Raw genomic sequence first — 14,529 nt, forward strand, 5'->3', positions numbered from 1 at the left:
TAAGAAACATATCGATTCCATGTCAAAAAAACAGTATGAATCAAACCTTGGATATGTCTGCGCTCTGTATTGACCACATTACAAAAACACTTCTCTGCAGACAGACTCATCCATGGGGTTTTCATTATCTTATGCTTGGAATAGCAATTTGATGCTCTATTTGACTGAGCACCTCTTCCACATGCATTCACATACAGTTTGTCGTATTATTAGTTTCAGGAATTTTACATTTCTTTTTAATTGAATTTTTTCAATCAGTCATACTTTAAAAAAATGAGAATCTGTCTTATATTACGGCTCTGTGTTTGCCCACATCAGTTTCTTAATTCTGAACACAATATGTACCTTGTGCGTTATTGTGAATATGTTGCCATATGGTTTGAATACTTGCTACAGAAAAAGAAAATCCTTATATTTAAGTCTCCTAAACTTGTGTCTTAAGAGAGACACATAATTGCAGCAGATATATGAATAACATAGCTAAATGCCATTATCATACAGACGCACCAGCTACTTTGCAGGTACACCTTAATAGCACCTGGTTGGATCACCTTTTGCTTTCAGGACAAACTTAATTCTTTGTGGCACAGATTTAGAAAAGTGCTGGAAACATTCCTCAAAGATTCTGGACCATATTGATATGATAGCATCATGTAGCTGTTAAAGATTTGTCAGCTGCACATCTATGATGTGAATCTTCCATCCCAAAGGGGCTCTATTGGATTGAGTTCTGGAGACTTGTGGAGGCCATTTGAGTACAGTGAACTCATTCTCATGTTCCAGAAACCAGTTTGAGATTATTTGAGCTCTGTGAATTGGCATGTTATCCAGCTGGAAGCAGCCATTGGAAGATTGGTACACTGTGATAATAAAGGGAAGGACTTTGTCAGCAATTGGCCCAAAGATTGCCAAGAAAATATCCCCCAGGCCATTACACTACCATCACAGGCCTAAACGAGTGATACAAGGCAGGATGAATCTATGCTTTAATGTTATTAATACCAAATTCTGACCCCCATCATCTGAATGTCACAGCAGAAATTGAGACTCATCAGAGCAGTCTGTGCAAATTGTAGCCTCGTTTTTTCTTCTTCTTAGCTGGCAGGAGTAGGATCCAGTATGGATTTCTGCTGCTGTAGTACATCTGTTTCAAACTTCAGCATGTAGTGCGTTCATGCTTTTCTCCATACATTGGCTGGGGTTATTCGAGTTACTGTTGTCTTACAATAAGCTCAAAGAAGTCTGGCCATTCTCCTCTGACTTCTGGCATTAACAAAGGCAATTTTGCCTAGAGGACTGCCGCTCACTGGGTATTTTCTCTTTTGGACCGTTTTCTGTAAACCCTAGAGAAGGTTCTGTGGGAAATACTCCAACTACCATGCCACATTCAAAGCCACTTAAAAGTGGCTTTCTTTTCCATTCTGCTCAGGTTGAATTTCAGCAGGTCATCCTTTATTTTGATGACTAAAGAAAGCTAAAGTTGCATATTCTTATCACACTGGCATTAAACATCATTGCATTCATTATGGGTCCACTGTACTGGTCTAAGGCTACAAAGCCACAAAGCCACAGGGCAATGGACAGCGACTTGTCCATTGCCCTTTCCACCGTCACTCCACAATGCACAAGAATTGTTAATTCTCAAATAGTCTTTATAAAATTTGCACACAAAGATCACCTAACAGATCTTTGCCATTGTCCTGAAGGTCAACTCATACTTAACATTTTATGAGCACTTTTCAGTTTTGACAAGAATCACTACTTCTCCTTGGTTATTGATAACATAGCAAGATTAATTTGTCTTGGATATGACTCTTTGTGAGTTTCTCCAACTTCATTTTTTTGCAATACAGTCAGCAAAACACAACTTTCTTTGTGCACTTGCACATAACAGCCACAATTCACATAACCTCTGAATTTTGATGGATTGTTTATTTAAAAAATAATTTTAAGCCACATGTCCTGTATATCCGTTTAATAAAACAGTGTAAGTATTTCTGTGCTGTATCAGGAAACACAGCTGTACAGCTGAAGTATTTTGCCAGAAACTTTCCAATGAGATTTTTTTTTCATACCTCCTGCCCCATTTTTCACAATATATCTACTCCTGTTTTATTACATAGAGGTTGTAATGGTGCATAAAGCATGCCTAGAAGTCATATGAATTGTTGGGATAAGTGTCTGACATCTTTCTGTAGGGAGGTGCCTTTCTTTTCCATTCTAAACCACATGTCAAAGAGCCCCACATTAAGGGTATACTTTACCCTGCACTCCTGCTCCGCTGACAAAAAAGTAAAATGAGGATGGATGGGTTATTTACTTACAGAGAGATGGTGCTCACCACTCCACTTGATATAAAGGGTTGTGCTACTGCATTCTTCCTTGTCATTAGTTGGAAAACAACTAATGATAAGGAAGTGCCTCAACAATGCCTCCCTAATTATTGTTGGTATTGTGTCTGTGAGTCATTTCACAGTTAGCCACCCACTCCATAGCTGGATGATTTAATGTTAATAAGCACCGTAGTGATGGAACAAACACTTTTAAGGGTGCTCTTATGTGGGAGATAGATGTGCAATGAGCATCTGTTCATGGTTTGTGTGTGTGTGTGTGTGTTTGTGTGTGTTTGTGGAGCACAGGGAAAGGTGATATCTTTAGTGCAAATGTAGAACATGTATAAAGGCTGCCATATGTGCTGCAGTGCCACTAACTAAATCCTATTTGCAACAAACCACTTTAGACATTTGTTTCTTTTATTCACTGTGAGAAGAAGTAAAATGATATTTTCACACATAAATACTGATGGTCTTCATGGGAAGCTGTGCTGATATCAGTAAATGTCTTATAAGCGAAACAAAGTCTCAAGCGTTTACACTTTCAGAGTCCAGAGGACTTTTCTAAACATCTTAACCATGCAAAGTGTAAATGATTATTGCCTGTATTGTGTCTCATAGAAATGATACCTTTACCTAGAATCACCATTTGAAGCTGTCTGTGATGATTTATGACATTGCTAGTCTGCAGGTGACTAGAAGTGTGACTGTGATAATTACTATTGCTCATTTATGGCTGAAAACACATGGAACCTTTTAAGCTGCAGGTTGAGTCATGCACTAATTAAATGCAGGTCTGTGGCAAATTAAACTGGTTTGTGTGATAATTTTATGGATCTTTTTTTTTTTTAAGCTACTGTATGCTAATTAAGGCTGAGCATATCTCCTACTTACCACCAAATGTTGGGAAGAAGCATGGGAACTCTAACAAAAGTTTTACTGCTTGAGATAACTACAGTAGAGCTACTTGGCACACAGAAACAGGATTTGTCAGCTCCAGCAAGGTGGTGTCTGGGCTGCCATCATTAGCACTGACAGCCGACTGTCATATTTGATGCTACACTGCTAAATGGGAATACGATCCATTACCTGGATCGTTTTTCGACTTTGCCATGGCTTCACTGGCCATGACAGTGAGAGTGATAAGCTTTACAGAGCCTTTATTTTCGACAGAACTCGGGTTTACCTCTTTCTGGTTAACGTTATTGGGTTTTCAGTTGATCAGCCCTAATTAAGCACTAAAAAAGTTTGCAGTAGGTCACACTAGGTATAGCTGAAAGGCAACCTACTGAATCAGATCAAACTTCTCCATTAGCTTGTTATCTCTTAAAAAAACTGGATAGTAATTTGCCTTACTGATGTAAGGGGCATCCACTCAAACACCCGCTGGATATCCTTGTAAAAAACTACCATCAAAATGAGGTTCCTACACAACCTTTCCAGGATACAAAGCACCAGTGAGGGTCAGTGTCAACACAACAGCATAAAACAGTCAGTGGCTCCCACGACTGTGTAATGCACTGCTATCATAATAACAGTGCAATCATTGTGTTAACCCCTTACCCTGACAAATGCAGGTACATCAAAACAATAACGCTGTCTTTAGTATTGAAGTGTTGTAGGGTTATAAGGCTAATGGTAATGGTTAGGAAAAAACACTGAAATACATTAAATATTTCATGCAACCTAGCCCCACTCAAAGTCCAAATGTATTTATCGATTCACATTAAGCCTAACAGACAAATAATTCTCTGTTTCTTTGCTTTTTGTTTTAGACGTTTGCTCAGCAGCAGTTTCTGGAAAATGACTGCTGGTTAACAATGAACCTTAATGGAGAGTGCATCAGTCAGTATGTTACACTTGCTCTGCTGTGTGTTAGAAGACATTCAATTGGGAATTTGGCTGCAGTAAAATTCTCTGTACACAGAGAATAGAAGAAGAATAGAACAATAAATAGATGTAAAGGGCTTACTTGCTGACAAAAAGAAGAGTGCAAAAATGAAGTCACGAGTTCATGGATTTGCTGCTTTGGACGTGCCAGGACTTTAGAAGGCATTATTTACTTTCCATCTTGTGGAACGTGGTGTTAGAAATGCCTTTCATTTTTGGCACAAGTGTAGAACTTTGGGACATTGCAGATGTGACTTTTACTTACATGTTAACATTAAAAAAAGTAAATAAAAATTCAGAATAACACTTTCGCCTTCTGTTATGTGGAACTGGAACAGGGCCAGTTTGTGTTTTAACTTTAAATTTTCTAGTGAACTCAACTAAAGGGGTGAAATTCTTCGTGAATCAGACTGAGTGACTGTGAAGGCCACAGAATGTATTTCACATCATTGTTATAATTCTCAGCCTTCAGTGACCCATGTGCATTATCGCTGAACAGGCTACGTACTGTTGGCATTCTTTTGGTCCACATTGCATAACCCTCAAGGTTTTCATGGATACGTTTATGTGTGTAAAACAAGCTGTAAATACTAAAGGTCACAGCCATTTAACTCTACTAACTAAACTGTACTAGCTGATTTCTGTTGGTCAGTCATTGATTTAAATGCTTCTTGCAAACAAAGTTACTAAATCAAAATGGCTTATCATATTAAGGAATGTGAGTGTACTGTGTACATATTTACCCATCATGGTAAAAAAAATTGGTGAACCCTATTGTTTAATATATAAAGGGGTATCTTCACCCTTATATGAATGTGTATGTACAGTATGCATGTTCTGCATAGTTTTTATGCTTGTTCACTTGCTCCTCTATCTCCACTGAACACCTTGAGGTCATATCAATTCAGGAAAGCCTGACTGGTTCCTATTTAGATTATGGATGGTTATTACTGCCTCCTGGCTGTCAGTCAGATTAAACCAATAGAGGCTTATCATCTCATAGAGAGTACCTTCTCCTGGTAAGAAGGAGGGGCCATTTAAATAAGCCATCTCCAGAACCTTCCATGTTCTACAAATTTATTAATGTGGTCTGAAGAGATATCAATGCATCAAGTATTTATTGTACACCAATATGCTTGGTATTGCCCTTGTCTGTCAGTTTACTTTATGGATTTGTCTCAATAATATAGGACTATACCACAAGAATTACACTGTTGCCCATTCCTGTGTTTGCTCCTGCAGTAAACAAATATAATACCAGGTTCAGGGAGGAGAAAGACAAGACAGCGAAAGGAGTGCATGGGAAGGCGAAACACACACTTTCAAAAAGTTAACTGTGTGCATGCAATGTATTTTTGTGTCTTCATATGGGAAGAACTGACAATAAGCCATACTGTAGAATGACCCACGTAATATTTATAGCTTGCTGGCTAGCAGAACAGCTGTGTTTTTACCACTTTTTGATATAGACGAACCAATAGATTTTTAATAGATCCAGCCAATGGAGGGAATACTCTGGTAAGGCTCTAATGACAGCTTTTGACAAGATTTGTTGGATTTGCAGGATTTTATGAATAGAAAATATATCAACATTCAGTTTGTCAGTCATTTTTGAATCAGCATACAGCAATTCTTTGTTTTCTGTTGTAGAGATTTCATGTAATGACTTTGTTTTAACATTTTAGCATAAAATTAGAGGCACTTTCTCAAGAATGTTAGTAACAGTTTTTAAGTTGTGGTTAAGAATGATATTTATTGAAACAATGCCTATCTGGGTAGAATTCATGATAAGAACACAACCATTATGATGCCAATAATTTACTGTTGGCATTAAACACGTCACAATCAGACCTCACATGCATCAAAATGCATACCATCAATTCAGACTCCCTCTCTAAGAGGTTCAGCATTAATGCACAACATCTCTGCTGCTACTGATTTCAGGAAGTCAGCGAATAATCTGACAACAACAAAAGTGACTCCGCCTCGGTTTCCCAGTCAAAACTTTGCACTTTCACCATTTTAGTCTAGCTGAACGTGTAGGTAATCTTTAATACATATTTTTTATTGTTTATTTAAACCGATAGTCTATTTTTTGTCCACAGTTTATCCCGATGCTCACTGCTGTGGGAAATAAGCTATGTGATTCAGCTAACACTGGGTGTTTTGTTATTTTTATGGAGAACACCAACAATTAGAGACATAAATTTTGCCAACCCACTGTACTTTCAATATTTTATGCACTCTTATGATTCACCACTTCAACACTTGGATAAACATAAAACCCATCCTTTTATGCATCTCTGTCTTCTCAGCATGTGTATTTATGTGTGGGTGTGAATAGTTGTCTGCACTCTGAGGCATATGTTGTTGTTTTTTTTGCCTTTATCAAGTGTGCAGTTTTGTGTGTGTGCACATGCGTGTGCACACACACAAAACTGTGTCTGAGGGCTTGCAAGTGTGCGTCTTGACCCTTATGGTGAGGCTGAAGAGAAAACGGGCGCAGAAAGAAAACCACACTAAGTGAACCGTGGAATGCACTCGGTTTGGGGATTACATTGGCCCGTGCGCATGGTAAAACACAAAGGAGAGCTTCTGCTGCCAGGCAGATGAGAGGTTGAGAAAGTGCTTGGCTTTGACTCTGTGTGGCTTCAGTTGAAGCTTTCTCTCACAGTCAAAGCAGCATTAAAGGCTGTGGTTCACTCTTTAATTGTATCTGTTTATCACATTTATGACTAAGTGAATCATTTTTCCCTTCAGTTTACAGATGCTGCTGCCTTGATTCCAATCGTATATTTCTGTCTAAAGAGTACCACAACTAGTGATGCACTAAATAATTTGCTAGACATTTAGGAGATGTGTTGAATAAAATAAATAAAAAGAAAACTTATTTAAAATCCCCCGAGAGCACTTTATTTGATTTCCACATCCAAAAACACCACAGGGAGCAGAACCTGACAGAGCGCTGATGTTTGGTTTATAAAAAGAATAAAATCTGGTCTCCAAATGGTTCTGTGTGTTGTGGCTGGAAATGAAACAGATTTCTCAGATGGTTTTGTATATATTTGCACCTGTGTGCAATGCAGGCGCTCTATGTCTGCTTTTCTGCTTATGCAGGCTTCACCCTCTCCATATGTTAATGTCTAATTAGTATTCAGTGCTGTGGATGAAAAAAATGCTCATGACATTGAATCATACTTTAATTAAGCAAGAATTGGTAAGCAACATCATTAGCTATTGAGAAATAATAGACACGTATACTTAATATGCTCTGTACAGCAGCAAATCTCAATACATTCAGGCCTCGTTTGTCCATCCATCCATTTCTGGTTACACATTCTGTTCATCCCCAATAATAATGACAATCATATTTATCATCCTTGAATCTGATGCCCTTGGTTGACTGCCTCTGCATCTGTGCCCAACTTTTGGGCATGTCTTTTGGACCAATTTCACACTAATGATGGAGACAGAGGGTTGTGGTAATGCTAGCAGACAGGCCAAATCTAAGCCACAAAGCTGGACTGGGTCTTGGGAGCCAGGGATGCAGATAGTAAGTAAGTATGCCACAGGGGCTAATCCTACATTGGTCCAGAATGATGAACACATATTAGGGAAAGGTAACAGACCAGGACACGTGTATTGATGGGGCATCAGATGTTCCACTGTGCCAGGTTACGTTTCATGGCAGCACTGGAGAGCATGTCTGTTGGCAGGATATTGTACCCTACAGGTAGCAGGTGTGTCTGCCTTCACATACTGTGTGCTCAAGGGAATTACACTTAAATAAAACTTTGCATATGATAGCACAAAATGTAATTATCAGTACAGCCGAATCTGTTGCAATACAGCTGCGGCATTAAATACATAGTTGTGATGAAGCTAATAGGAATTTTCTCTCTTCCCTTTCCCCCCTTTTTCTCCTTTGTGTCTCAACAGCAGCAGATGGTGAGGAACCAACTTCAGCAGGTGGGAATTTTTTATGCTTGGTAACGTGATTTCCATTCATTTGTTTTCATGCAAGTGTGTGTGTGTAGAGGGGGAGATAGAGAAATGGAACGAGCCAAGCCTCGTCCTTCCTTCATTACTCCTGAGTCTAATTCCTGCATTGATTCCCTGCTCATGCCGGGCCAGAAACAGTCATGATTACATCATTTAGCATTTCACTTCATAAGGCAGTCCTATTTAAACTTCCTCTAATAGTGTGAATCTGAGAAATGTCTTGTCTTTGTCTAGTACAGAGTTTTGAGATTGAGCTCACAGTCCAATTTGGTCCACTGATTGCTTTTGCATGACTGTTTTTCAGTGGAAATGAAATATGGTGGATACCTGAGCCTTTATCATATTTCTCAGGGTGTTTTTTTTCCTTGTGTGTGAGTGCTGATTTTACAATCCATTTACTTAAAAGCAGCATTAATCCATAGCAATTCCAATATGCTTATTCTAGAGTTAATGCAGTGCATCCATAAATACATGCCATTAGCATCAGTCTTGATGTACATTGTATTAATAATAATAATAATAATAATAATGGATACTTTATTGATCCCCATGGGGAAATTACTTGTTTTTCTCTGCATTTGACCCATTCACTCAGTGAAGCAGTGGGCAGCCCACTAAGCAGGCGCCCGGGGAGCAGTGTGTAGGGACGGTACCTTGCTCAGGGGTACCTCAGGGTAGCCGTTAAGTGGATTCGAACCGCCGACCTTCCGATCATGGGGCGACCACTTTACCTACTGAGCTATCCCTATGGAGTGGACTGAGTGTATTCTTTTTTTGCTGGCTCCAATAGATGCTAAAGTACTTATCTCTGAATTATCATATAGATGTTAAAATCATATTTTTAAGGTAGCATATTTGGTATTCCAAAGTACTGCTTCTGATTATTGAAATAACTAATGTAACAAGAGTTTTATTACAAAAGCAAGACCACAGAGGACAACAGTAAACAAGAACCTGATTTATCTTCATCAGTGATGTAATTAAAATGTCACTTCACATCCTCGGGAAGTACTGCAGCTGAATATATAATTCCTCTTTCGTTGCATCCTCAACATCTACAGTAATTGTCTTTGTCTATGTTTCTTTCATTAATGTTAATCCCTGCTGGTTTGTTGGAGATCAAGTAGGTTAAAAAAAGAATGATTTATTTAGATTAGACATAATACCACAGGAATCAAAGTACTTTGCTGCAGCAATGCAAAGAATGTGACACAATAGACAAACTACACAGGCGTCTCAAGGGAATATGTAAGTCCAGTGCAGTGACTGCTGTCTACTTTTGCTACTAAAATAGGTTTGCCTGCTGTATAAACTACTTTTTGGCATCAGCATCTTGCTCTTTGCACAAATACCTATCGTAAATCCTTTTTTCCTAAAGCATTTCAAAGCAACTTTTCGTGTATTATACTCACTTCAGATCAGAGCAGCGAGAACACGGCAAGAAAAAATAATTATGGAGTAAGAAAATGAACTGAATTAGGTTTGACTTGTGACCACTGACCTGGAACTGGACCGAGACAGAAAATAGGACAGAGTGATGAGGAAGGCCAAAGTGCTCATGACAAGTTTGAAGAATTTAGCAAATCAGCTGCTATTTCACAGCATTTCATATCCTTACTCTACACAGCTTTCATACTTTGTCTCCATTCATACAAAGGGGGATATTGTTTGCTGTGTTTGGTTATTATGGTTATTTGGCAGTGTATGAATACTGCCAAGTTATCTACACGGCTTCCCTTTAAAGCAGTGAGTTTATTCTATAAAAGTATCGTTTATTAAGCACCTGATGTGTTTTATGAGCAAAACCAATTTCATCAAAAAAACCACACGGACACGGCTGTTCTTTGATCTGCCTCGGTTGGAGGAATTTAAACTTTTAAGGCCTTTTTACTTCCATTACTAATTGCAGGGGCTGCATAAATTAAACTTTAACAAGAAAACTATATATTTTCTGAATTCTGTTCGCCAAACCTTTATTGCACAATCTCAGCGGTTGCAGTATGTGCAGTCAAAATACCATGGATACTACTGAGACCGAAGAAGCATATTTGAGCATATTTAATTGTAAAACTAACATTTGCCAAGTAGAAAGTTGAATATTAGCTCTCCAGTGAACAAGTTAGAGCCAGCCTTTGTCACATTTTCAGAAATGTTATTGGTAGACTGGGAATTTTATTTAACATATATAATTTAGATTTTGCTAATAAACATTGGAGTTTTTAGAAAGTTTCATGTTTTTTTAAGAGACCCCTGCGAGAAAAGGTACGGCTCTGACATTTTCATGGCATTTAGTCTCTGACAAGACAGCCTTCATTTCCGCTTTTCTTTGGATCTTTCTAGAAGGATGGTGGTCTTCAATGTGACCTCTTCTTTTGAGTGACATATTCCAAAGCATTTTTGTTGCTGCGCGAGTCTTACTACTTTTACCTTCAAGTGTATTTGTCTGACATTGTCAAATCCTGATGGGCGGAAATGGCAGAGTGGGAAGGGCACGGGAGAACAAAAGGCCAAAGACTCACTAAAAGCCCAACCGTCCGGCGGCTCACGCTGAGAGCCTCGATGTAATATTGTTTGTGCAGTGCCAGCTTCCATCAGTTGAAATGCAGGATGGATGCAGTGACCATGAGCCCATGAGCCAGTAAAGTCATCATACAAAAAGGCTAGGTTAAAATACATTTGACGCAATTAGGGCATATCAGATGTCTCAGCAAAGTAGCAGGGTGCAGCTTCTGAGCTGAAGAGCTTAAATGTAAATTTCATACTCTTGAGGCAGGTAAAATGTGTGCGTGTGTGTGCATGTGTGTGTGTTTTCTTTAAAGATATTATGAAAGCCTAACCGTGTGGTTGAATCCTGGCTTGTCATTGTTAACTGGGAACTGTTTAAGATGGCAAAATTGGAACTGAAATTCAGAGTTGACAGTCACACAGGCATTTCAGTTTTGTTATTTAAATGTCTACCAAATTTCACTTTTTTAATAGCAGTTGCTGATCTAAGCAGGGTAAGGGCTTGCGTACTAATATTTGTGGTGCCAGATTAAAAGCATTTCCTCCCATGTTGCTGCACAGTAACTTTTTCCCTGGGATCAGCAGAAATATGTCACATGGAGACAATACTTTGCCTGACCTGCTCATAACCCTAAACAATGCATGTAACCCAACAAGCAGTAGGAAGATATGGTAAATGGACTGATTCTTATACATCTACTCTCCTGGAGTACTCAAAGCACTGCATACAACATGCCTCATTCACCTCCACTCATACCAGCACTTCTAGACTCAAGTGCAACTAATAAACATTCACACACGTTCACACTCCGATGAACGCATCGGAAGGCAATTTGGGGTTAGTATCTTGCCCAAGGATATTTGGCATGCAGACTGGGGGAGCCAGGAATTGAACCACCAACCTTCCAATCAGTAGCTGATCTGCTCTGCCACCTGAGCCACAGTCACCCCTTCCTAGAAGATATCTTTCCTTTATCTTGGATTTAATTTTCTTTGAAAAAGCTTTAATATATTATTCAGATTGTACATGTTGTTCTCTTTCAGTCTAGAAAAAAACATAATGAGGAAGGGGCTGGGTTCATTCATGTCCATATAAATTCAACTGACTATTAATACCTCAAGCTTTGCAGCTCATCTGTGCTTTCTAAAAATTGACTGCTACCATTATTATTAGCTGTGTCACTTCTTTCAGGCTAAGCAGAGTATGTGCAAAGCATGAAATACTGTCTCCCAAATGCCTGAATTCTTATACATTTGGGGGTGAGCTAATGCTTGTGACAGCAACTGTGACAGAGCACATACGTAGCCTTAAGCCTGAAAATGTCAAATCTCTGTGATTGATCTGCAAGGAAACAAAGGATGCTTTCCTGTGTTTAACCACTGGTCAGGATTTCACAGCTGATTGATTGGCCTCTCTTTGCAGTCAGAAAGGAAATCACAATGCCCATGCTGGACACAACACAGGCTTGCATCAATCACTATGCAAGTCTTGGTTTGTACAGCAGGGCAGCAGCTAACATTTAAATTCCCAAGAAAGCTCCCAGTGTTTCCTCCTTGCATTACCCGCAGTGTTAGGATAGTTACTATTAATCTGTAAAGATTTATTATTGTGCTAAAAATACAGTGAGTAATGCAATTATAACAAATTCATCTTAAGGTGTAATTCCTCCTATTTGAATGTCATCACTGCTGCTGAACAAGCTTTACTTTCTTTTTTTTTTTCTTTTTTTTTTTTTTGTGTCCCGTTTGGATCTTTAGCCATCAGAATTGTTGTCTTAAGGCCAAGAAAGATGCCAAGCGGATTTATTTTACCAAGTGGATCATCATGGCCTTGCCATATTGGTCCATTTGATTGACCTTTATTATAATTATGAATTTATTTTATTTTCAGTTGCTACAAACGGGACAGACATGACTGGGGGATAGGACAGGGAGAAAGAATGAAAGAAAGAGAGGGAGAGAAAGAAAACCAAAGGGGAGAAGAGACGGTGAGAAGGGGGGGAAGAAAGAAAAAAACAAACAAACAAAAAAAACAAAACACCTGGGTCACCTGTATGGAGAAAAAAAACAGAAGAGAAAGCAAACAACAAAGAGCAACATAATAAAAAAAAACGGCACCATCACAATAAACTAGCTAGCAGTAGATATCAGTAGATACTAAATAATAAACGATATTGTGCAGCACGCAAGATAGACAGCGCACAATGTGCTTTGAGGCAGCAGCCAAGAAAGGTGTAGTCCGCGTCTGTGAATACCCGTGTGTACATTAGATTACACACAGGTGCACTCTATTTAGTCATTAGCACTCATCAGGCAATGTCTATGGGCAACTGACTGCACTCAGAGCAAAGGGGGCTGAATAATTAAGCACACCCCACTTTTCAGTTATTTATTTGTAAAAAATGTTTGGAATCATGTATGATTTTCGTTCCACTTCTCACGTGTACACCACTTTGTATTGGTCTTTCACGTGGAATTCCAATAAAATTGATTCATGTTTGTGGCTGTTTGTGGATGTGACAATGTGGAAAAGTTTAAGGGGGCCGAATACTTTTGCAAGCCACTGTAGTAGAAGCATTAGCAGCTAATACTTTCCAGCAATCAGCAACACACAACTTAAATGGTACATGGTGTGTGTTTGTGTGAAGAAAACACAATTTAATGGCACACCATGTTTACTCCCTCGCCTTTCCTTGGAAAGTTGCTTCTTTTCTCTAAGTAGTGTTTGGTTTTTCCTCTCTGTTGCTTCCATCATGGCTCCCAGTACTTAATCCTTTCTAGAAATGGGCAGCTGTTGGAGTGAATAAGGGATTTCTTTCTTTTTTTGTTTATAGCATTAAAAAACACTTCTTTCTTAATGAAAATCATCATCCTCTTAGTTGAAAAGTTTGGAGACTATAAACTAACTTATTTCTTTTTTTAAAAATGTTTTTGTAACTATTATTTTCCCAAGAAATTAGAAACGGAACGCGGTTTTGTTTTGGTTCATGTTTTTTGTAAGTTTCTGAAAAATTGTGTCAGTCTCAGCCCACCGAGGGCACGAAAGTAGCTGTTGCAATTTTCATGTGGTGTTTTCCACTGGCGAGACAATTTGCGCTCTCTCAGATGAACAGTTTTTGATATTATATGCTAAGTGGATGTCAGATTTTTGTATGTGTGCTAATGTGATCTGGCATTTGATCCTGACTCATAACAGTTCTGCAGTTCCTCAGTTTTTGGCTTATTTTGAACTCATACCATACAAAAGTTTGCTTAATTTCCGGCACACTGGGGCGTTTTTTTTTTCTTCCTGTTTTTCTTTTTTTTTTGACAGAAATTATGAAATCAAATGTAGATGTCATACTGAACACTCTTTGTATCTCTCTAACACACTAACTGAGAAACCATTCCCTCCCTCTTTTCTCTCTCACTACCTCCTTTTGTCCCCACTTTTTCTGTTTTATGCACTTGCCATTAGGGATGCTGTCAGTACAGCATGGTGCGACTACAGATCATTACATCAAAAGAGCCCTGAAACCTGTCAACCCCCTTTCTCACAGTGAGCAGGTCCTCTGTGAAAGCTATTATACAAGCCTCTGTTCAACTGATTATCCACCACTCTGATTATTACTAATACAGGTCCAGGATTTGAAATAGTATGACTTCGATAGGATTACCTCATTTGAAATTCACACCTAGAGGCCTACTAATTCCAGTGAGAGAACAATAATAGGGTCGGTAGTGATTTTGTATTTATTTGTTTATTTACTTCATTTTTTTTCCTATTCTTTTTATGGGTTGGGGCTAGTGTGAAATGGTT

At 38.7% G+C, this 14,529-nt stretch overlaps 1 protein-coding gene across 3 annotated transcripts in view; it reads left to right on the forward strand.

The window, feature by feature from the left end:
• edil3a (EGF like and discoidin domains 3a) overlaps positions 1–14,529 on the forward strand; it is a 126,469-nt gene that overhangs the window by 24,874 nt on the left and 87,066 nt on the right. The window contains exon 2 of one of the 3 annotated variants that reach the window (XM_085425309.1): positions 8,163–8,192. The exons of 1 other annotated variant lie outside the window; for it this stretch is intronic. In XM_085425309.1, the coding sequence (XP_085281435.1) occupies positions 8,163–8,192 (30 nt within the window). The remainder of the gene's footprint in view (positions 1–8,162; positions 8,193–14,529) is intronic. One more of the 3 variants, XM_085425311.1, reaches the window with a different exon arrangement.

The sequence above is a fragment of the Rhamphochromis longiceps genome, linkage group LG12 (genome assembly GCF_057381845.1).
Source record: "Rhamphochromis longiceps isolate RC_006_pf linkage group LG12, R_longiceps_female_GT1.1, whole genome shotgun sequence".
NCBI lineage: Eukaryota > Metazoa > Chordata > Actinopteri > Cichliformes > Cichlidae > Rhamphochromis > Rhamphochromis longiceps.